The sequence below is a fragment of the Oculina patagonica genome, chromosome 2 (assembly GCF_052425735.1).
Source record: "Oculina patagonica isolate OP01 chromosome 2, crgOcupat, whole genome shotgun sequence".
NCBI lineage: Eukaryota > Metazoa > Cnidaria > Anthozoa > Scleractinia > Oculinidae > Oculina > Oculina patagonica.
In genome coordinates, this window is record NC_135759.1 from 537376 (window position 1) to 563152 (window position 25777).

Consider the following 25777-nt stretch of genomic DNA (forward strand, 5'->3'; position numbering starts at 1 on the left):
GATAAGACGTGTTTTATTGATTGATTCAAACCTAACTCCACTGCTCCAAGTGCCAGATGATAAAACATAAAACAATGATTGAGAGCCCGGGGGGATAGTGTATATAATTATAAATCAGAGAGTTTTGGTCTAGAATAGGTTATCATTTGCCGCGAAACTGATCATTAGTATGAACAATTAAGTTCAAAATAGGAATTGAAACTCGGAGGAGAAAGAGGCTTTTTTAAACGTAAATTAAATCATCGTTTTAAATGGCAGATGGTTTTCCATTAGAAACACTAATAGTAATACAGTTCTAAAAAAGCACGTCTGGGATGGGGTAGGGAATTGTCGGTGTCTAGTCTACTAAAGGGTTGCAAAATCAGTTGAAGACGGTTTAGGGTAAGGTTTTCAGAGTCCCAGTGGCACACACCCACCCAAAAATACACAGAGTTCCCCCCAGGAGGGATGAGAAGCAACAAACAATCACAAAAAATATAAAGCGGTGGGACGTACTTGTGTCTCAAGGTAGATGAGGGGCTTGAAGGGGTAAGACAGGAACTGGGATTTGGGCAAATTTTCACTAGGAAAATGGGATTTGGGTCACTGGGTTGGGAATCAAAACAAAAAAAACCCAAAAGATCTTGGAATGGGATTTGGGCAAACTTTGGGCTGGGAAATCGGATTTGATTCCTCCGTCAGGGCCCTCGTAGAACAGGCGTTTTGAGAAACGGTGCTCAAATTGCTTTGAATGGCGTCTGTAATAATATGTCAGGTGCCTTTTACTCCCTGCAAGTGTGACACCACTTAAATGCATGACAAGAAAGTTATGTAACTCAGATTTCAGCTTCGAAGATAAATACATGCAGTGCTCTCGCCCCTGTAAAATTTTTTTTGGCTTAAACATAATATTATAACCAGAACTAATAAGCAGCCTTGCCATACTAGAACTGTTCAGCAACTGTTCGAAATCTTTTAATTGCATGTTAAATCGAAACGTCGGCATCTTGGGTAATGTAGAAATTCAAATTTTAAGGAGACTCAAAACGGTTTCCAGCACTTTCCAGCTCTCGTAATTTGATGGGTAAGTACTACTTATATTTACCAGTTTTTGCAACGATTAAAACATCAAACAAATGTCCAATCATTGCTGAACAAGTTGTGGTCATTTTTATTACGTCACTGGTAACCATAGTAGAATATGTAAAAACACCCTTAATTTTCGCTTTAAGTGCTTAAAACTCAAAAACAAGCTCGGTGACCCCCATTTTTATTATGGAATAATGATTACCATGTTAAGATACAACTATTTGCAAAGTTTAAAAAAATTATGTTCTGTATGTTCAGAGCCACTATAAATTTTCGAAAATTTAAGGTGGCTCTGAACCCACGGGACATAATTATTTTAAATTTTGCCAAAAGTTGAATTTTAACATGCTGATCATTATTCTATCATAAAAATGGGGTCACCGATCGCGAGCTCGTTTTGAGTTATAAGCACTTAAAGAAAAAAATAAAGGTGTTTTTAACATATTATACCGTTGCTATGGTAACTTGTAATGTCAAGGAAATAATCGTAACTTGTTCACCAGTGATTGGACATCTGTTTAATATCAAAAATGTTGTATCAACTGAAAAATGGTCGTAGTTTTGATTCGACAAAGTAGAGGTGCTGAAAAATTCAGGAAACTGTTTTGAGCCACCTTAAATTATTTTAATATACCTTTTTTTTATTATTGTGTACATAGTTATATTTTCTATTTTTACATGTTTAGCATTATTATACTTCTGTTATTTTTATTTTTCTTCGTTTCCTTTTTTATTACTTTTTCTGAGGGCCACAAGTTCATCAGTTGAATTACTTTCAAGTGTCACCGTCATAAAATAAAGACTTACTTATTTACTTACTTACTTACTTACTTACTTACTTACTTACTTGCTTTATAACCTACTTACATTGTAGTTTAATGTCCATAGAACTTAATTAGAGTTTTAATAGACACTGCAGTTCCAAATATTGTTACAATTACCCCGAAAAATATCAAAACGGAATTAATACAAACTTTGTAGATCTTAAGCTGCCTGTACTTGAGCTTTAAATGCAAGACAAATGGAAAAATGTAACCAGAGAGAGAAAATACTGTGCTTCCCATAAATGATACAATTATCGAGAAATTTGGCACGAAAATGGCCACAACAACTGTCATAAAAAGTGCTGTGACTCGAACCACTGCATCTGTTAAATAGCCAGGAACTTTGTCATTTGTAATGTGAATGGAAACTGAATTGTGGAGAGCCTCGACCAATGGATAAATAGCAAGAGCGTAGGAAAGTATACAATTTAAAGCGAAAAAAGAACCGACAGCTATGTGAACTGTCCCTAAAGGAAGATTATTTATTATAACTGCATCAGTGTTGAAACCGAAAGAGAGAAATGCACACACAGAAAAGGATAGTTTCAAAAACACGCTGACCAGATATGCTAAAGCTAAGGCTTTGCCGAACTTTGCTTTATCAGCCATACTTTTCTCTATAGTTGGAATAAGAACATACGCACCATAACTGTACAGTATAATTGATAAAGACATAATCACACCCTCAGTGTCCCAAAACAGGATAGTGCTCAGGTCCCACTCGTTCGTATGTTCTGCTCCGTACCAAACAACAGATACAACAACTGCAGCTAAAGCGAACACGCTGATAACACTCAACCACGCAATTTGCGAGAGAGACTTGAGGAAGGTTGTTGGTAGGACCAAACCTCCAGCGATACCGATCCACGTGACCTCTGTGATGGGCACAGATGGAAGGGTGTGGTGCATGACAGATCCAAAGAGTACAAGGTAGGAAACAGTTAGCAGGAATACATCCAGCAGCATAACACCAGAAATTATATAACCGCCATATTTAGGCACAAGTGCGTCACCTAAATCTCTATAGCCGGACCTCACACGATGTTTCGTTCCCTGGTCATCTTCGTCATAGAGGCACTCGGTTAAGATTGTTCCCATGTACCATAGGATAATTGGGATTATTGTAAACGCTACTATAGCAGCCACTCCTCCTTCTTTGAGCGCATAGGGTACAGCGAGGAAACCAATGCCTTCGATATAGTTAACAAGGTTTGCTGCCGTCTTCCACACAGATGATAATTCACCCGTGGAGGGGTCATGCGATTCCTTATTATTTAATGGATGTGTCACCTCATCATCCGAGGAACTCTCTGCGTCTGACGATTGAAGAAGCGTTATAATTTCAGTTTCGTCAACCTCATCAATTTTCTCGCTTTTTAAGGGTTGGTAAGTCATGCCCATCTGTGACTAGTTAAACCTCAATGAATCTGTAATGCGTACGCGTTCTGAGTTTCCGGGCCTCACCGGCGAGATATACTTGTCTTTTTTCCACCTCGGTGTCTCTTTATGAGATTTCGTTGAAAGGGTGAATCCTAAATAAAAGAAGAAGAATAAGCTATTCAAAGTTAAGGCCACGTTGTTTTACTTTCTGGTTAGCAGAGAAATCTTCGTAGTGTCGTGGCCTTTAGTGGCCATTGAACTGACATTCAATATTCGGTGAAGCTACGATTATGATTTCCCTTGACAACCTTTGATTCATTTGACCCAGTCCGAGCAATTCAAACACAAAGGGTGTCACCTTTGCAACTCTTGAGCCGAAAACACCCTATAAGTATTAAATATAGGTTCGATATTCCGTATTTTAAAGTAGTATCTTAATTGTAGGAATTAGATGTAAATACAAAGAGTGTTGGAAGATGCAGTATAATTTAATGTAAATAGACCAGAATCGTTTTTATACTTATATTATATTTAAATTTAAACAGTGTCCCCGATTAGTAAGCTTAAGGCTAGCTAGAAGACCAGACACTTAAATAAAGTTCTTCTTCTTCTTCTTCTTCTTCTTCTTATATTATTATTACCCCTCATTCAGAAACAAAACCGTGCTAAATATTGTTGTGGAAGTGTCAAACAGAGTTCAATCAACAAACCTATGGATCCGTGACGGTTTATTGAAGTCAAATCCGTGACGGTTAATAATGCAAATTGTTCGTCTTAATGCTCAGGAACAGTGAATGGAATAGGAAAACAAAATTGGATCGCTTTCACGTTTGTTTGTATGTTGCCTTGAGGTGTACCGTACTTATTTTGGTAAATATTTGCATTGAGTTGCCATTCTTCGAATCAACATTAATCTTCCTCACAATTTGTCGGCTTGTCTATTTAATTCATTGTAAGCCTTTTGTTTTTTCGCTTTAGTGATATGGTAATTTTTACTTTCGGGCACTGAGAAGGAATAAATAAGTTACCATTATTCCAGCTCTCTGAATTTCCATCACTTTTCATAACATCTGCATTACTTTCTATTACTTTTTTTCCAGAGAAATATCGCTGATTATTCCAAAGGAAACACCGTTACCGTTATTTCGTTATTCCTCCAAACCAGGCCCATTATTTTATCTTTTCAGTCCCGAATATATGACCTCATTTGACTTCGGCGAGAGAAATGAGTCATGACGTTTATTATAATCTTTAAGTCTTTCTGCGTGGGTTGAGTAAGTGTTTTAAGTTTAAAGTTAGTTCGATCATTAATTTTTGAGTTTTCTTTTTTTCCGGTGAGGGTAAAAGACGGAATGAGTTTGCGGAATGGCATGTGGCATGACTTGCGGAATGGCATAATTATGCGTAATGTAATTTTCGCGGAATGACTCAATGACATAAATTATACTGAAAAGCGTGCCATTTTTTCAAGAGAAGCCACCTTGTTTAATACTGCGGGCTCAAACCATCAAGGAGGAAAATTCCATAGAACATCGTTGTAATATATAAAGGATCTTTTCACCGTTCAAACCACCGATTTACACCGAATAGAACCAAAGAAAATATTTTCGCTACTTGCCGTGATGCTTCCGAGGACTTGAATTATCGACTTGCTGGCGTTGCTAAAATGAGCGGCTGAATCTTGGCTGAGTGATCCTGAGTATCGACTGAGTAGTTCTTTTAACGTGAAGGAAAACTCTCGTCTATTTGCCTTGAAACACAGAACGATAATTATTTCTGCTATGAACTAGTAACTGGAACCCTTTTTTTTTAGGCGGCAATATCGTTTATGGTGTATTTATAGTCATGCCGATCTCGAGCCTGGATTACGAGTTAGGATTTCTAGTGAAAATTTCGTCAATTTACAGAAGAGCGACTGCCCTTGCCGGGGTCCTTGCCGCATGCAGACTGTCTCACCTAAATTCAACGAAACCGTTAGAAAGAAAATATAAGTGCCTGAAAATTTACTAAGTTTGAAAAAAAAAAAGAAAACCCACAACGGGTATTTTCAGTTAGTCACCCATCCAAGTACTATCCCCGCCCAACAGGGCTTAACTTCGGCGATCGGACAAGAACCAATGGAAAGTAACAGTTCGTATTCTTGTCCGATCGCTCAAGTTAAACCTTGTTGGGCGGGGTTAGTACTTGGATGGGTGTCTAACTGGAATTGCCTGTTTTTGTGGGTTTTCTTTTTTTTTTTCAAGTACGTAAATTTTCGGTCCGTTATATTTTCTTTCTAACGGCTTCGTTGCCTTTGGCTTTGTATGTTTTATTGTCCCAAGTGGGGTGAAAGAGTCTGCATGCGGCAACTACCAGGGTAGTCGCTTTTCTGTAAATTGACGAAATCCTCACTCGAAATCCTAAACTCGTAATCCGGGTTCGAGATCGACCTCGAAGGATAAAGAAGATGTAAGAACCCTTAATTTTATGGGATATATTTGCGGTTCAGCAAAGTGAGAATTTGAATTGGTTTAGCAGAAGGCGTAAATCGGTGATTTGAAAGGTGAAATGATCTTTCTGTAGAAGTTTCCTCCTTGATGGTTTGAGCCCGCAGTATTTAACAAGGCGGCTTCTCGTGAAAAGCTGGCGCGCTTTTTCGTATAATTTATGTCATTGAGTTATTCCGCGAAAATTTCATTCCGCATAATTATGCCATTCCGCAAGTCATGCCACATGCCATTCCGCAAATTCATTCCGTCTTTTACCCTCACCGTTTACTAGATGTCTTTTACCCAAAGGATCATGATTTCAAACCTAACTAGTTGGCTTACTCGCTCTAACCAGCACATTGCGGCCATCTCTTAATATACCGCAGAGTAGTATAGGAGTTGGGGGTACGAGATCATAAAAATTTTTATAATCTCTTACATCCCCAACTCCTATACTACTGCACAGCACTGGAATCAAAAATGAAATCAAAAATAGAATCAAAAATGAAACCAAACCTCGAAGCCAAACTGAAAACCAAAATGGAATCAAAACTGAAAACCAAGCCTGAAAAACCAACCCTAACTCAACCCTAGGTTCAAAATAAAAAAAAACTTCTTATACTCTTTTTCAAAATTTTGGATACAGTGCTTTTAAACAAGCCGAGTTTTTATGCTGTTGTTATTATCATGGTAAATCTCTTGTACTGAATATCTGTTGTGAATTATCTTCTAAAACGATTATGATTTTTGTTATTTTTGAATTCATTTTTTCTTTTTCAAGGTTGGATAATACACTGTTTAAATCATTGTAAATGTTACATAGGTATTTACTTGTTTCATTTTCTTCATTTAATAATTTTGTTAATGGCTTGCAATGTCCATCTTGTTTTAGTTTTTTTTCTAAATATACTAAAGTGTCTAGATTTTCATATACCAAATCTCCGAGTTTTGATAATTCTTTTAATGTTACGATATACTTCAGTGTGTTTATTGCGTCATCAGACATATTTTTGAATGTATCTGCTTTGAAACATATTTTCTTTAAATTTTCCATGTTTATTTTCATGTTGGTCATTTATCTATATATATAGTGTATGTTTTTATTTTTATGCGTTTTTTCATGAATCTCTTATACTCTTTTTTAAAAATCTTGCATCTTAGTGCGTTTAAAACAAACCTCGTTGACATAATGAAAATCAAAAAAATGGAAATCGAAAAATACCTTGGAACAAAACCTAGGATCATAACCTAGGATACAACTATACCCCGCGCTAGACCGTCATGGTACAATTATATCATTGGAAGATAACAGCGCTGATCCTAATACCTATGATCTATTGTCAGTATCCATGTTATGGATAATGCTATTGTTGATATGTTTTTGTGTCAAAAGATGTCTCCATTTACCTGCCAATCTGTAGTCATATCCATCACATATATCACATACCCATGATTTATACCGCATGTAACGAGTCTTGCTTCTTCTAATAGCATCCTGTCTATCTTTTTCACAAAAATATCTTTGAAATCTAACCATTTATACAAATACTTTATATATTTTTATTTTCTTATGTGATTTTATATAGTGCGTTTAAATTTGTTGTAAATCCTTGAATGGAATCCAACTGTTAAAGTCATTATTGTATCCCTTCCATTTGATAAGAGCCTGTTTCTTTTTGTAGTCTCTACGGATCACTTTATCAATTCTGAATACATCCTGTTTTGCTTTTAATAATTCAGGTTCATAAAAGCTACCTTGTATTTCTTCATCTCTGAGATCTTTCAATTTGTATGTAATGGGATTAGTATGTTGGATCTTAGTAATTACGAACATTTCTTCACTCCAATTCGGTGTATAACCCTTATCGAAAACAATTCGTTTATACTTAGATATTCGGACCTTGTCACCAACCTTAAATTTTGGTTTAGCTGATAATGGCTCCATATCACCGTATAGGTTAAAGTAAACAGTTCCTTCATTCTTTTTCTTTGAAGCTTCTATGGGTGTCATTTTGATAGAGCTATGTTTTGTATTATTATATTCTTTTACTATTTTTGGTAGCATTTCAAGATACTGTGTATTACCTTGAATAGTAAACTGTTTGTACATTTTATTTTTCAAAGTTCTATTAAATCTCTCAATAACAACAGCTTTACCTTCATTAAAAGTGGAATACATGTTAATATCATTTTGCTTTAGCCATTCCTTGAATGTTTTGTTATAAAATTCAGATCCCTTATCGACCCAGACATATTCAGGTTTACGCTTGTCGTTAATGACAATATTGTTGAAAGCGTTAGTTATTGATGCACCTTTCTTATCTTTCAATTGTATAGCCCAAGCGAATTTACTGAATACGTCAATTATAGTCAATAGATATTTATAACCTTTATTCCATTTTGAAAGTTTATCCATAAAAACTAAATCAGCAGACCATATCTCGTCAATTCCATTTGATATTACTCTTCTAGTTTTAAATTTTCGTCTGATTGGTTTATGTAACTCATCGGCTAATTGTTGAGACCAATCATTTTTACTCAACGCCGTTTTCCGTTTTTTGGCTTCTTTTTTTTTAGACCCAATCCGATTTTTCTTTTACTAGCGATTAAAGCTTGTACCCCTGTTGTTCCCCACGGACGGTCTTTAAATGGTATTTTTGATATTCTCTTAAGCATAAGATCATCTGCCTTATGTTTATCAGCTAGTGATTTTGAATTACTGTAATCAATATCATGTTGTTGACATATGCTATCAAGATTGTTTATTGGATCTCTATATTTAGGATCGTTAGAAGCTAATCTTTCTTCTAATCGAGTACCTGGTCCGCAATAATTGTACTTTTTGCCTGTAGGTGTTCTCATGTGTAGTTCTCCAAGTTTTGATAGGTGTTTTTGAATATCAATGCCTCCCCCTTTAACGAATTTACTCTTATTCTTCCTGCATATATGGCAAATTGATCTTTCAATAAGTCGGTTATTATTCGTTTTTACTTTTTTAGTATTGATTGATTTTGTTTTTTTCTTACTCGAAACACAGTATGATTGACACATTATATATATTGATTAGATATTAATCGCAATAATGATTAATCCATTTACCGTTTTTATATTCACTGTAATTGCATTTTGGATCGGTATTTTCGTGAGCATACGAACCTGCTGGCTTCCAAAAACTCTTTGTTTGAATACCGCTACGAGGGTTTACCATGCCTTTCGCAAAATCACCTCGCCAGAATTTTTTAAATAAATCCTTATCACCACCGGTAATACCCATTATGAAGCTTGCAACGTCTTGTGATTGTTTGAACCCTGGTATCTTTTCGCCGACCTTTTTGTTAATCGTTTCACCAACTCCTTGCCCCTTTTTCTCACTGACAAATTTGGTTTTAATGATTTTGCATTCTAAGCAAACGCAACGCATCATAAGTCTTCCGTTCTTTGATCTTACATATTGTTCAGAATTAGGTACACAATTTGTTATTTTTCTTTGTTTCACACAATACGATTTCATATATAATATGATTACATATTTTTGAAATAATTGCTTATAAAACGTTCATTGTACATTGTGTCAGTCATTGATAATTGCATTAATATATCATGATACTCTCTATCATAAACCAATGCTTGATGCAAGAAATAAATACAATAATACCCACAAAGTACTGATTTGATATTCTGATATTGTGTGTTATTATACAAAACTTGTTTTATCCCATCTTTCTCAGCTCTCATTTTAAATTCATTTGGGTATGGCATTCCGAAGCTATCAAAGTACCACAATATGTCTTTTTTAACACTAGGAATACAGGCAACCCAGTGGCTACCAACACCTTCATAGCTGTCTAAATTAATGATACATGGGCTATGTTTTTTAGGCATGTGTTCATCTCTGCTGTATATCCCTGTGATATTAATATTTAAATACTTACACCATCTCATTAGATCATTGTTACTTAGAGCTTTTTTGATAAATGTAGGTTTTTTTACTTTTTTTTTGGTTTCAAGATCTTTTTTTTTGGAAGCACCAATCCACCTGTTCTAAGAAATTTATCATATTCACCCCAAGAACCGATGAATGGTGGCGGTCTGTAAGATAATGCATCTTTCTTATTTGGTAGTTTAATTTTGCCACCGTTTTTTGATCTTTGTTTCCAAATGATTTGTGGTGAATAATAAGGGTATTCTATTTGCATTCCTGTCCCTCCTTGAGGGGGAGTGACTTGAATTCCTTTTCCAATCACCTTTCGCATTTTACTTATTTGTGTTTTAGATAAACTCAATGTAATGCCTTTACCCTCACTTTTTACTTTATTATGCCGTGTTATTTGTCTTTTTGTAAGGTATAACTCAGTATTACCCTTCTTTTTGATCTGATGCTTATCAATCAATAAACTCACTTCACTTGAATTTTTGATTGCTCTGGCTAGCTTTTTCATTTGGCCTTCTGTTAAAGGAATATATGTTGAAATATATTTTGTGCTCATAGTCTTGCTCTATATATAATAGTGTTAGATTAAATATTACATAAAAATAAGTTCATTCCCAATTTTGTCAATTACAATTTTTTCTTCATAAAGAACTACAGCGTATATCATATAATCGTCAGTAGCTTGTACATTCAATCTGTAATGAAACAATAACTGTTTTGGATCATCAGTAACCGATTCCTTATGATTTCTTAAATCGAAATAGATAACAGGAAATAATTCAGAATAATTTTGTAAATTTAACTGAGTTCCTGTATTGTAGTCGTTGGTTCTGAATGCATATTCTTGAATGTCATTATATAATCTTGGTTTAAAATCACAATCATACTCTAGTTCTGGGGTAAAATATGAATTCCCAAGTTGCAATCGACAGGTAGATAGTGTACATGCATTATCACCCGCATTTATTTTAAAAGTATCAAAAATAAAGGGATTTTCTAATTCATTATTTGACTTGTTTCTTTGCAGATATACAAAAACATGTTTTGCATTTTTAATAGCTGGTGTAATTTGATATATCCCAGAAATAGCAGTTGTTGGTGATGAATGTTTAATAAATTCTCTTAAATATGTCCATTTTGTTGCTGTTAAAAAACTACTATTCACTAATTTTTGTCCTGCTGATGTAAAGTTCAAACGTGGTAACCATAACTGAAAATCTAGAACCACATATCGTGTTTCAGCACCCCCAACTCTGTAAATAAATTCTCTATCATCATTTAGTGTTATGTTTAGTTCGATTTGCATAGGTGGTATCATTTTATCTCGTAGTTCTTGAAAAATGGAAAACCTATTCAACGGAATACACGCATATACGTCTTTTGATTGTGCGCACAATTCACCTCTTTTAATTGCTCCTACTTTTGGGGCTGTTGTCAAATTGCCAACTAATGCAGCTCTATCGTCAAGATACCAATTAAAATTGGTAGCTACTGTACGACTATAGTCATCAGAAAATTCAAGCAATCCTTTTATGAAACAGATTTTATGCAGGTCATTACCATCGTAAGGTTTTTTACCTCCTGAAGTTATCATAATGTGATTTATAATACTGGAACTATCATTTATCGTTGACGTTAGCACAGGTGTTTCTAGAGCATTGACCGCAATGTTCGATCCATCAGCCTTTTTCTCAAGTTTATATTTCACGATAAAATACCCATTATACCAATCAAACCAACTAGACCTATCAGTCATATTGAATATATACCCTGTTTTTTCCTGATATAGCCCATTTGCAGGTCGAATAATTGGTGTTTGCAGATTGAATCTGAGATAATCAACTTTTTCAACATTTTCTATGCTTCTGAAACTCATTTATATTATTAGATTATATAATTTACTTCAATTGTGCTAATCGTTTCAAAATAAGATCCCCAGCTTTTTCACTTCTATTTAACACGGTTTTTAAACTTTTCTTTTGTGCTTTGATTATTGGTGATTTATTGATATCTTTTATCATTTTTTTAGAATATTGTCCGATATTTGATAAATCATTAGTTATTAAACCTGATCCTTTATGGCGATATTGATATAAACCTTTTTTAGGGTTATAAAATTTTGACCATTCGTATACTCGATTCATTTTATATTATTAGTTTAGATTAATTCACCTCTTTGATAACGATATGAAACGCCGTATCGATTTCATTTAAATCAATGGGACGATTATACGAATCGGTTATATATAGTCTGATTGAATCAATACTATTTTTATTAATTGGTGAAAATTTCAGTCGTCTTGGTTGAAGAGTGAAAGGGAATGATCTACGAATGCCTTGTGCTATGATACTAAAACAAAATAATACATCTCTGGATTCATCTGTCAAGGATCTGTTAGTCAAATCGCAATGAATACATATCATATCAACGCTCCTTGTTAAATCAGGTATTTTGTCACTTATATTACTCCCTGAAGTTAAAATTTTCTTTTCAAAACCCAGAATCAAATTAAAGTCTGATACAGATAGATCTAATTCATAATTTGGCTTTATGGTTATTATTGTTCTAAATAATGATAAATCAAACGTAACTGAAAATGGATAATTATCACCATCTTTACCAGTTGTATTTTTTAAAAAAGTATCAATGTCTGTATATGAATACATTCCATTAGGAAATTCAATATTTTTAAAACTTGTATCACTACCAACGGTTTTTCGATATCTTATTTTAGTATTAGTGAATGAGGATGCGATATTGTACCAACTATATGTCATCGTTATAATCTCATCCAGTGCCATTTCATAATTTTTATTTTGATCCAAGAAAAGTGGCTGTTCAAGATAAATAGTGAAATCATGTGCTTTCTGATTATAATTATTGGCTTGTCTTTTCGCCCTGAATGAACTAAGTATCAAATGTTTTTCCATTATATATATTTAAATTAGATAAAATAGTTGTTATAAATTTTTTCATAAAGACGCTTTGTAATTCTTTTCACTCTTAACAGTTCATCTATTATTGTAATACCTTGGTTTTTTAATTCATAACTCGTATTCCCAGCGTTAATGCTTCCGCAAATTATATCCAATTTTTTAATAAGTTTTTCAGGGTCTCTGTAATAAATAGCCTTATAATTATGGGCTAGACCACTGCCTTCCCACTCATCTTCTTCTCTATCAGAATCAGGCGCTGTCTCCCTCCTAATACCCTCTATCTTATCAAATAATGCTTTTTCTATAGCTGGTTTTTTCTTATATTTAGTTTTATGGGGGGTCTTTTTTAATTTTTTTGATTTTTCCTGTAAATCCGAAGCTGAGAAAGGAACGTTGTTGTATTCCATTCTTTGCTTTTTTTGTCTAGTCAGTAACAGCTGATCTTCGATTCTATCAATTTTTTTTGTAAAATCTTCGGATAGTCCCGACAGCTCATCATATGACTTTCCTTCATATTTACCTGATTTGATAAAATTTTCACCACTTTTTGAGAGCTTCCCTAATAAAACGTTGACGCGACGCCTTTCTTCAGCTAGATATTTGCGTTCATTATCTAATTTCTTTTGATCAGCCTTTTTAAAAGAGCTAGGTGTCCATTCTTTTCTCTTCCGTGTTGTTGATGGCTCAAAATCAGACATTTCACCTTCATCTTCTGTTTCATCTTCATCAATTGGTGGTGGTGGTTCAAAATTGGGCATTTCATATTCATCTTCATCTTCTGTTTGAGTTTCATTAATTGGTGGCGGGGGTGGATAATTTGGCATTTCATCTTCATCCTCATCTTCATCAATTGGAAATTCTGGAAGAGGGTCAAGCTCTTTTAACCCTTTATTATTCAACTTTTTAGTTGCTTCAATTTGTGTATCGAGACGAGATGTTACTGGTTTAAACATTTTTGTAAATTTGATTTGTCCTAATTCATCTGCCAATTTTGAAGACATTATTTGATTATTAATATTCTTGATTTGATTTTCAACTTCTTCTTTTTGATTAGCAATTTTTTGCCAAGCTAATAGACTCATTTATATATATTAGTGTAGATTATTATCAATCTTTCATCAGTCTTCCAGAAGTCTTTCATCAGTCTTTCATCAGTCTTCCAGAAGTCTTTCATCGGTCTTTCATCAGTCTTTCATCAGTCTTTCATCAGTCTTCCAGAAGTCTTTCATATTATATAATTAAATAATATAAATGAAGATACCAAATTTAGACAGAAAATCATCAAATAAGCCCGAGAGAAAGTTATGCGATTTTATAAGCGAAGATTATAGAATGCTCGTAGCGGGTAGTAGCAATTGCGGTAAATCAAACCTAATGATGTTCATGTTGAGAAAACCGCTTGTCTTTTATGATAAAATATTTATTTTTACCCCTAATCAGCATCAAGATAAAATTCAAGATCTTATAAAGTTGATGCAGGAAATATCTGGTTTTGTAGGTTATAATGTGCTCGAAGTTGGTGGTGAAGATGATATAAAAAATACAAATGAGTATCAAGATGATAACAGAAAAGTTGTTATTTTTGACGATATGATGAATTCAAACAATAAAATTCAAGATAAAATAGCTAACCATTTTACTGATGGTCGACATCATAAGATTAGCCCTATATATCTGAGTCAAAGCTACTATGATGTTCCGCAAAAAATTCGGTTAAATTGCTCTCATATGATTCTATATCCACCCACGACAAAAAATAACCTCCAGATGATTGCTAGAGAAAATCTGATATCGCCGAATTTGTTTGATAAACTCAAAAAATATGAGTTTTTATTTCTTGACAAACAAAAAAATACCGTAAAAAAGAATTTCGACGAATCTATATTATAATCTAATATATTAACATAGATGGGTTACATTAATGACGAAAATGATTTTATATCAACTAAATATTCTCAAAGTGCAAAACCTGCAATTGGTTTTAAATTGACTAGCCATGGTAACTATTATATGGACAAAAAGAAAATATTCGGGTTAAAGACACAAGATGACGTTGCAGTGGATGCTGATTATGATTCATATGCAAAAGACTTGGGTAGTGCTATTAATAAGAGATATATTAATCAATTTTGTTTAAAAAAAAATAGAGATGAAACTACTTTTGATTGTGTTGGACTTTCACTTCAGAACACTGAAGCTTACTATGATGGGTTGTATAACGACTTATCAATACCGAATGTTGAATACGTAAAATTAGAAGACAATAAAGTCAAAGCAGAACTCAATAACAAACTCGCTGATAAAGCCGACCTTAGTACCAATAATGAACAAACGTTTAACAGCATTTTAAATGTACCTAATTTCGATCAAGGTTATAGCAATATGTCTAACGTGATGAATAAAGAATATATTGACTCCAGAGACGCGCTTAAAGCCGATAAAACATATGCCGACAATACATATTTGAAAAAAATCACTGGTACAGCTATGGCTAAAAGCATTCAAACAAAGGCTGATAAACAATACGTTGACAGCAAATTTGCAAACAAGTCTATAACTACAGCCCTAGCTTATAACCTTCATACTAAGCTTGATATCAACGGTAGTAAAAAAATGTTAGCTGATCTCGATATGAATGGCCATACCATTAATAATTTAAAAGAGCCGAAAAAGAATGCAGATGCTGTAAATAAATTGTATGTTGACAGTTCACATATTACCTCTATTGATAAAGGAAACGTTTTCAATAATATAATGATTGACAGTAATAATCAACTTAGTGAAGAGAATGATATAAATTTAGGCAGTTTAATCGATCATCCGAATTCATACCATAAGATCAATACGAAAGTTGTAGACAGTAAGCTGGTACTTGACAGCAATAAAGGCTACTACTCAAGCAGATTAGGTATCAATGTATATAGTTTACCAATCAATCGATACACAATGGTTTTCGAGCTATTTTTTCCAGCTGAAATAGATCATGATAGTCTAGATATCGATATTGTATCATCAATCGACAACATCGACAAATCAACTACGCGAGTTTATGATGGATATAGTCGAACAATAGCACAAATTAATAAATATCAGCAACATCCTAATAATTATCTCTATGTTGATATCGTTTTAAAGATGAAATCAGGGAACGCATATGTTCCAAAATTACAAACATATATCGTGATTTATGGAATAAAAGGTTATCAGAGTAACGTTGATCCTAGGATATACGATCAGCTATATTATGTTGAAAATGATAGAATAGCTTTCAACGCATCAATTGATATGAAAACAAAGGCTATTTATGGTATTAAACCAGCTACTACTAATGACCAAGCTGTTAATTTTGAACAGTTAAAAAATTTTCGGGATAATTTGAAGTCTGATCTTGAATTAAAAATGGATAAAAAAAGAAACATCAGCTATTACCATAAAATTTTCGAGTATTTTTATGATCTAACGGATCCATCTGAATTCATCATGGCAGATAGTAACGGTGCTGTAGTGTCTGGATTAAATGGTAATCTTGTCTTTAATCCCACAAAATTGTTAGAAGATTTTGATCCAAAAAACGGCTTTATGAGTGGTTTCGAAATTAATTTAAATGAAAATGTCACTGAATCCGATGAATGGACTATATATATGGCATTTAAATATGACTATAAAGCCGGTGATAATAAAAGAATTAAAATAAACTTCGACAATGGTAGTAGTTTTGATTTTCCATGGGTGAAATTAGAGTCTAATCAGTTATCACTCGATTATGATTTAGATGTATCTTATGAGCAAATTAGAGATGTTTACATAGGGGTTTATTTGAATCTCTGGTATACTAAAATAGGTAGTCAATTTCGGATCGGTATTTGTAACAATGGTATTAGTCTCGATAAAATTTTCTCGGGGTATACGCTGAATGCATCTAGCCTTCAAATTTCTTCAGATTACTATATAAAAAGAATAGGTTTTAGTAAAACTGCATATCCAATAAATGGTAAAGAGTATCATAAAATCCAATTTTTAGATAAAACCAACGGTATTTTCTTCGAATAAAAATTGCTTAATTGTATAAACAATATATATATATGAAAACTGCAGATTTAATACATGAGATGCTGAAAACTATTGAACGGTTGATTAAAAATATCAGAAAATTATACAACAGATTTAAAAATAGAAAGAAAACATTGTCTAATCAATAATATATGACAAAACAACGCAAAAATATATTCGAATGGAACCATATTAGTGACAAGTTAAATCAAGCGCAAATTCAAGAATTAAAAGAATACTACAGAGTATACCATAAAAAGTGTTGGTGTTATAAAAAAGCTACAAAAAGCTTTAGAAGGCTGAAATTAATAGGCAATTCGCTGGCTATTTTATTCGCTTCAGGAGGCATAGTATCGTCCATTTCAACTGGTGGTATCAGCCTGATTGCAATCAGCACGGGAGCTTTATTGATACAAGGCTGGCTTCAGCATCAGAATCTCGATTTAAAAATTCAAAATGGAATTTTTGCTTATCAAAGCTATCAGCATTTGCTTAATACAATAAAATTCATGTTAAGAACAGGGGAATATGAACTATCCAATATCTTTTTAATGATGAAAACTACTGACGACTACATATGCGATACCGGTCCAATAATCGATCGGTATCTGCTCAAATATGATGATAAATTTACTGAATAATCCGTGCAATCTCAGCCGATTTTAATGCTAAAATCTCACCCCAATACCGATCATTAAAAGCTCGCGTTTTTTTTGATTTAGTAACACACATGAAATTGTATGGGATACCGAGCATTTTAAACAGCTGTCTTATAATATATTTCGTTGAGATCATCCTCTTTCTTCTTTTATTTATAGATGGAAGAATAGTATCGATCTCATGAAACACTTTGTAAATCTTATCGCGCTGATTATGAGACAATTGAACTCCATTTTTAATACATAAATCGTTTAAAACATTCTCAACATGGTATTTACGATGATAGATGCTTTTACGCCATATCTTGTGTCTGTTCTCGTAAAAATCGAAATACTCATTGTAATAAATAGAACCATGAACCAAACCGCAATTAATACAAACATTAATACCGTTTTGATTTGACATATCCTGCTTACTACAGCATGGCTCAACATCCTTGTTACCTTCTATCAATAGTTGATCGCATAAAGGGCATATAGTTTCTTTTAAAATTTTTAATTCATCGTGGATTTCAGAATTACAAACCATTATATATATAACACACATAACTTCACGGCACAGCTGTTTTGGCAGTAAATTTTAGAGTAAACTTTTTGAGTAAACTTTTTGAGTAAACTTTTTGAGTAAATTTTACTCAAAAAGTTTATATATAAAAAAATTTTTACTTGTTGAAATATGATTGGTCAATAGAAATCACGTCATTAAAAACATTGTGGAACCATCTTTTACTCATTAATCATTTATAACTTATGGCTAAAACCGTAAACTGAATAATTATGTATTTAATGTTGATCCTTACGAGGCCTTCCACGTCGTCGTTTCTGGTCTTCAGGTATACACTCTAAACGTGCATGATTTTTAGACTGAATTCAGAACTATTATTGATATAAAGAATAATTATGTATCTTATATTGAGGAAGGCCTTTGAGAGGCTGATTGCACAGCATATTAATAGCTGTCATTGTTACTTGTACTATCGGTAACCAAATATATAATTATATCTGGTTATTTAAAAATAAGAATTACTATAAACTGATATAAAGAAATATTTTATAATATAAAATAAAGAGAAAATGGCTGGGAAATGCAAATACGATAATGACGATGATCGGATAAAAGCTATTCGAAATTCAAAAACCAAATACATGCTTAATAAACAGTGGAGATGCGACGTTTGCGATTACGATAGCAATCTAGCATCTAAATGGATGCATATGAAAACTAAAAAACACATCACAAATAGTATATTAGCTGGTCTACGAGAGGATGATCGGTTTGAAATAATCGATGAAGAATGATATATATAATTAACACTTCATGCACTTTTACAATGACTAAATATACAAATATATCTAGTTATTTAAAAATCTGAAATCAAAAAAAATGATTTTACTATAAGACACTTAAAGAATTGGTTATACTATAAATTAAAAAAAATGGAAAATAAAAATATCTCATCTAATAATATGAACGAATCAGATCTAGCTAAGCTATCGAAAACCGATCTTATAAAAATGATATTATCACTAAAAGCAAACCAACCAAGAGTTTACAAACCTAGGCAACCAATCCCAACTCCTCGTAAGAGTGTAAAACAGAGGGTGCAGGATTATGAGGAAAATATCATTCAACCACCTCCTGAATTTAGGGATGATTACAAGCCTATACCCATGCCAAGGACTATAAAAACAGCCCCACTACCATTACCAAGGACTAAGATAGAGGAAGTTGCTAAAGCTATGAAAGGCTATACAAAATCTTTCGAAATCGGTATAAAAAACAACAAAGACCCGTTATTACAGCTCCAAAACACAAGAAAAGCTATTGAGTATCACATCATAAAAACGCTTGTATCTATGAAAGGTATTAAATTCGTTGAAACCCTCAAGATCACATTTTCAAAGATGTCTGGTGATGATATCATATATAGAACAGCATATTTTAACAGTAAAGCACAAACAATCATCAATAATATGGAGATTGTTGGGGCATTACAATTATCTAAGCAACAGATATTAAATTTTGTCACTCAATGGATTAGCGAGGGTAGTTCTTGGACTATTGAATCAGTTGATGGTCACTATATCAACTTTGTAAAATACGAACCGATGAAAGGCTCCTCCTATATTCAGCTACCACATGAACTAAGAAACAGTTCGAAAGGATTGATTAACATGAAAAATGAGGATAATGAGTGCTTTCGTTGGTGTCATATCAGATGCTTAAATCCGCAAGATAAATACCCTCAAAGGATTAAAAAATCTGATAAGGCATATGTTGAAAAGTTAAATTACGATGGAATTAATTTTCCCGTGAATATAAAGCAGTTTAACAAAATCGAGAAACAGAATGAAATCAATATCAATGTATTCGGTTATGAAGACAAAAAGCCATATCCCATATTTATTTCAAAAGAAAAATATAACAAAGAGATGAATTTATTATTGATAACTGAAAATGAAAACAAGCATTACGTTCTTATAAAGGATTTCAACAAATTTATGTATAATCAAACAAAGCATAAAGAAAGGAAACATTTTTGTATGCATTGTCTCCAGTGCTTTAGCTCTGAAAGAGTATTGAATGATCATAAGGAAAACTGTATACAAGTAAATGGAGTACAAGCTATTAAGATGCCTGACAAGGATAACAATATACTGAAATTCAACAACTTTCATAAACAACAGCAAGTGCCATTCGTTATTTATGCAGATTTTGAGGCTATAACAGAAAAGATCTCAAGTTGTAAGCCCAATAATGATAAATCATATACTGAAGCCTATCAGAAGCATCAAGACTGTAGTTATGCTTATAAGGTTGTTTGTTGCTATGATGACCAATATAGCAGGCCTTTGCAGATATACAGAGGTAAAAAAGCTGTTTATAAATTCATGGAAAAGATGTTGGATGAAGTTAAGTATTGTAAACAAGTAATGAAAAAACATTTTAACAAACCATTGAAAATGACTAAAGATGATGAAGATACATTTCAACAAGCAAAAGCATGTCATATCTGTGATAAAGCATATACTGATGATGATATACGAGTCAGAGACCATTGCCATATCACTGGTAAATACAGAGGCTCAGCACACCAAGAATGCAATCTTAAACTGAGAATAGAATCGGATAAGATAAAAATACCTGTTATATTCCATAATCTAAGGGGTTATGATAGTCATTTTATAATGCAAGAGATTGGAGCTATTGTTAAGAACAATACGTACAAAAATAAAAAAGGAGAGATCAAAGAGATGAATATCAATGCCATTCCAAATAACATGGAGAAATACATGGCTTTTATGTTAGGTAACCATCTGACCTTTATTGATAGCTTTCAGTTCATGAGCTCTAGCCTTGAGCAGTTAGTAAATAATCTTCCTAAAGAATCTTTAAAATATACCTCCAATGAATTCAAAGGTGAAAAGCTCAATATGATGGCTCAAAAGGGGATTTATCCGTATGATTATATGGACAGCTTTGATAAATTCAATGAAAAACTACCGTCGAAAGAAGACTTTTATAGCATTCTGAATAATAAACACATATCAGATGAGGATTATAAGCATGCACAAAATGTTTGGAATACATTTGAATTAAAGACAATGGGTGAGTATCATGATTTATATCTCAAATCAGATGTCCTATTATTAGCAGATGTATTTGAAAACTTTAGAGAAACATGTATTAAATACTATAGACTTGATACTACTCAATATTTTAGTAGTTCGGGTTTATCATGGGATGCTATGTTGAAAATGACCAATATCAAATTAGAGTTGATGACTGACATTGACATGTATCAATTCATTGAAAAGGGTATGAGAGGAGGCATCAGTTATATAGCCAATCGACACGGTAAAGCAAACAATAAATACATGAAAGAATATGATGAGAAGGCGCCCTCAAAATATATCATGTATTTAGACGCAAATAATCTTTATGGATGGGCTATGAGTCAGTATCTTCCGACTGGCGGATTCAAATGGATGAGTCAAAAACAGATCAATAATATAGACTTAGCCAAGTATAGAGACGATAGTAAAAAGGGACTGATTTTAGAAGTAGACTTAGAGTATATGAAGGAATTAAATGATCTTCATAATGATTACCCTTGTGCTCCGGAAAAGGTGAAAGTGTCAAAGGATATGTTGTCTGAGTATTGCAAAACCATTGCTGATAAATACAATATTTCCACCGGTTTAGTACATAAGCTGATACCAACTTTAAACAACAAAGAAAAATATGTACTACATTATAGGAACCTCCAATTATATACTGATCTCGGTTTAAAATTAACCAAAGTCCATCGAGTGTTAGAATTTAATCAATCCCCATGGTTAAAGCAATACATTGATTTTAATACTGATAAACGCAAAAATGCTAAAAACGCTTTTGAAAAAGACTTTTTCAAACTAATGAACAACTCAGTTTTTGGTAAAACCATGGAAAACCTTCGTAAGCGGGTAGATGTCAGACTGGTGACCGATGAGAAGAAACTGGTTAAGATGACCTCCAAACCAACCTATGTAAGCAGTAAGATATTTAATAAAGACCTCGTAGCAGTGCATAAGATAAAAGAAACGCTTACTTTAAATAGACCGGCATATATTGGAATGTGCATATTAGATTTAAGCAAGACTTTAATGTATGATTTCCATTATAACTACATTAAAAAGAAATATGGAGACAAAGCCAAGTTACTATTCACAGACACAGACAGCCTTACCTATGAGATTGAAGCTAAGGATGTGTATAAGGACTTTTGGAATGATAAAGAGAAATTTGATAACAGTGATTATCCTGAAAGCTCCCCGTATTTCGATAAGACAAATAAAAAAGTAATAGGTAAATTTAAAGATGAGGCATCATATATTCCTATTTGCGAATTCATCGGCCTGCGATCCAAAATGTATAGCTATATGAAAGACAACCAGAAAGGTGAGAAAACAGCAAAAGGAATCAAAAAGAATGTCATAAAACAAACCATCACACATAAAAACTATAAAGATACCCTCATTAACAATAAACAGATGCACCACACAATGAAGACCATTAGGAGTCATAACCATGAACTTGGAAGCTATGAGATTAATAAAATATCACTGAGTTGCTTTGATGATAAACGATATTTACTTGATGATGGTATAACAAGTTATGCATACGGGCATTATAAAATCATACAATAATTTTTCATCAATTCCATTTTTCAGTATAAGAAGTTTCTGTTTTTAAACACACTAAGATGCAAGATTTTAAAAAAAGAGTATAAGAAGTTTTTTTTATTTTGAACCAAGGGGTGAGTAAGGGTTGGTTTTTCAGGCTTGGTTTTACAGGCTTAGTTTTTTAAGGGTTTGGCTCTGAGATTTGGTTCAGTTTTGATTTCCATTTTTGATTTCCATTTTTGGATCCATTTTTGATTCTATTTTTGATTTCATTTTTGATTCCATGTTTGATTCTATTTTTTGATTCTATTTTTGATTCTATTTTTTGAATCCAGTGCTGTGCAGTAGTATAGGAGTTGGGGATGTAAGAGATTATAAAAATTTTTATGATCTCGTACCCCCAACTCCTATACTACTCCGCAGAATACAAATAAACTTTTCTTGCTGTTGTTCTTGTTACCTGATGCATGAATATATTCCTCGAACTCTGGTTTGTTTGTCGTTTGCTATATCATGCAAGAATCTAAAACGTAATCGAATTGAAGGTAATTTATATAGCCATAGCGAGCTGATTTGAAATATATAGGTAACTAAGAACTAAAACATTACCACGAAAGGTTTACCTTAAGGGTCTTTTCAAGTGATACAAGACGTAATTAACGACACTTGTGTCACTCAGTTAGATCTCCATACGATAATAACAGATATTGATAAATTCTTGCTCATTTACCCGAGTTTAAGTCTAAAGCTGCTCCTGTAGCCCGCTCATTTGCCTGTACAGCGCCAAATCTGTGAAGTGCGATCCAACTGTCACAGCAAGCAAGTCCGTACAAAACATCTCCAAACGTTCCTCCTTCTCAATGAGATTGTATCTGACGGGCAGCATGCGCGCGAGTTGATGGGGAAACGTGGCCCCGGAAAAGGAACTGGGACTAGCGTGACTAGAGAGAGACGCTGAAATACGGATTATACTTCACGTAAACTCGCTTAACAATGTATTGCCTTGAGATAAAATTCAAACAATACAGCAAAAATCATAGGCAAAAAGTCGTAGGCAGCCGGGACCTCGAAAAAAACATTATTTTGAAAAGTATCGACTGCTGACTGTTGTAACCGTCCAAAGAGGTTCAGCCGTTGGACTGACCACGGTTTCAACAGTCAGTGGTCGATACTTTTCAAAATAATAGCGCTCGAAACGATCGGATCGGTTTTGTTTGACTTAAAAAGCATTGGGTCGTCGCGAATGAGTGCATTTTTGCTCGCAGATTAGTTGCTTACTGGGAAAAGATATGCAAGAATGCATTTAAAAGAGGTAAGACGTGTTTTATTGATTGATTCAAACCTAACTCCACTGCTCCAAGTGCCAGATGATAAAACATAAAACAATGATTGAGAGCCCGGGGGGATAGTGTATATAATTATAAATCAGAGAGTTTTGGTCTAGAATAGGTTATCATTTGCCGCGAAACTGATCATTAGTATGAACAATTAAGTTCAAAATAGGAATTGAAACTCGGAGGAGAAAGAGGCTTTTTTAAACGTAAATGAAATCATCGTTTTAATACAGTTCTAAAAAAGCACGTCTGGGATGGGGTAGGGAATTTTCGGTGTCTAGTCTACTAAAGGGTTGCAAAATTAGTTGAAGACGGTTTAGGGTAAGGTTTTCAGAGTCCCAGTGGCACACACCCACCCAAAAATACACAGATTTCCCCCCAGGAGGGATGAGAAGCAACAAACAATCACAAAAAATATAAAGCGGTGGCACGTACTTGTGTCTCAAGGTAGATGAGGGGCTTGAAGGGGTAAGACAGGAACTGGGATTTGGGCAAATTTTCACTAGGAAAATGGGATTTGGGTCACTGGGTTGGGAATCAAAACAAAAAAACCAAAAGATCTTGGAATGGGATTTGGGCAAACTTTGGGCTGGGAAATCGGATTTGATTCCCCCGTCAGGGCCCTCGTAGAACAGGCGTTTTGAGAAACGGTGCTCAAATTGCTTTGAATGGCGTCTGTAATAATATGTCAGGTGCCTTTTACTCCCTGCAAGTGTGACACCACTTAAATGAATGACAAGAAAGTTATGTAACTCTGATTTCAGCTTCGAAGATAAATACATGCAGTGCTCTCGCCCCTGTAAAAATTATTTTGGCTTAAACATAATATTATAACCAGAACTAATAAGCAGCCTTGCCATACTAGCACTGTTCAGCAACTGTTCGATATCTTTTAATTGCATGTTAAATCGAAACGTCGGCATCTTGGGTAATGTAGAAATTCAAATTTTACGGAGGCTTTAAAACGGTTTCCAGCACTTTCCAGCTCTCATAATTTGATGGGTAAGTACTACTAATATTTACCAGTTTTTGCAACCATTATAACATCAAACAAATGTCGAATCATTGCTGAACAAGTTGTGGTCATTTTCATTACGTCACTGGTCACTATGAACTTAAAACCCATGAAAATCCACTGAAATTTTTCATGGAAAATTCATAGCTTCTTCATGGATTTTTCAGTAGATTTTAATGGTCAAATTTTCATGGGTTTTTCATGAAAATATACCATGAATACTGCATACAAATCCCATGAAAATAACATGAAAATCCCCTTAATATTCAACGCTTCATGGCCCATGAAAAAATTCTAATTGACCAAATACCCATGAAAATGCCATGAATCAAAATGAAGCCACCATGGTTTTTTAATGGCTTTTTCATGGTGATGAAAAATCCATGAATTTAAAAGCTCATTTTTCATGGTGTTGGAATTAATGGTGTTTTCATGGTGTCATTAAATTCATGCCCCATGAAAAACCCATTGTTTTCCCATGAACGGTAGAATATTAATGAGTCATGAAAAATGTAATGACTTTTCATGACATTTTCACTACCCATGAATTCAGCCCCTCACTTGCTTTTCATGAGGCACACGAAGACATGACCACCATGAAAATTTAGTTTTCACTGTTTTTCACAGTTGAATCAATTGCATTTCTGGTGGTTGTTAAAATAAAAATCATAATAAATCAAAGAAAACATATAACAAACTTACCAAATAGGTGACTTCATACTGAATGTATATTAGATGTATGGTCTTCATTTCATTATCACATACTGTAGCTTCCACTCACTTGAGCAAGCAAATGTTTTCCAAACAAGCCAACATCAGTTGAAGTTCCATAGGCTACTTTGCAATTGACTGTTCATTGCAACAAGCAAGTTAACTTGTTAAAGCCGCCTTAATCTCTTTTAGTTTCTGATGCTATGTACTTAAAAACTAAATAAATGGCCGGCA

General features: G+C 33.6%; 1 protein-coding gene across 1 annotated transcript; it reads right to left on the minus strand.

Moving 5' to 3' along the window:
• Nucleotides 1-1943: 1943 nt before the first annotated feature.
• LOC144637617 (vesicular inhibitory amino acid transporter-like) lies at nucleotides 1944-23339 on the minus strand. The gene is made up of 2 exons (XM_078496679.1): nucleotides 23214-23339; nucleotides 1944-3424 (listed from the first exon to the last, which is right to left on the minus strand). The coding sequence occupies exon 2, from the start codon at nucleotides 3291-3293 to the stop codon at nucleotides 1944-1946; it is 1350 nt and encodes a 449-aa protein (XP_078352805.1). The 5' UTR covers nucleotides 3294-3424; nucleotides 23214-23339.
• Nucleotides 23340-25777: the final 2438 nt, after the last annotated feature.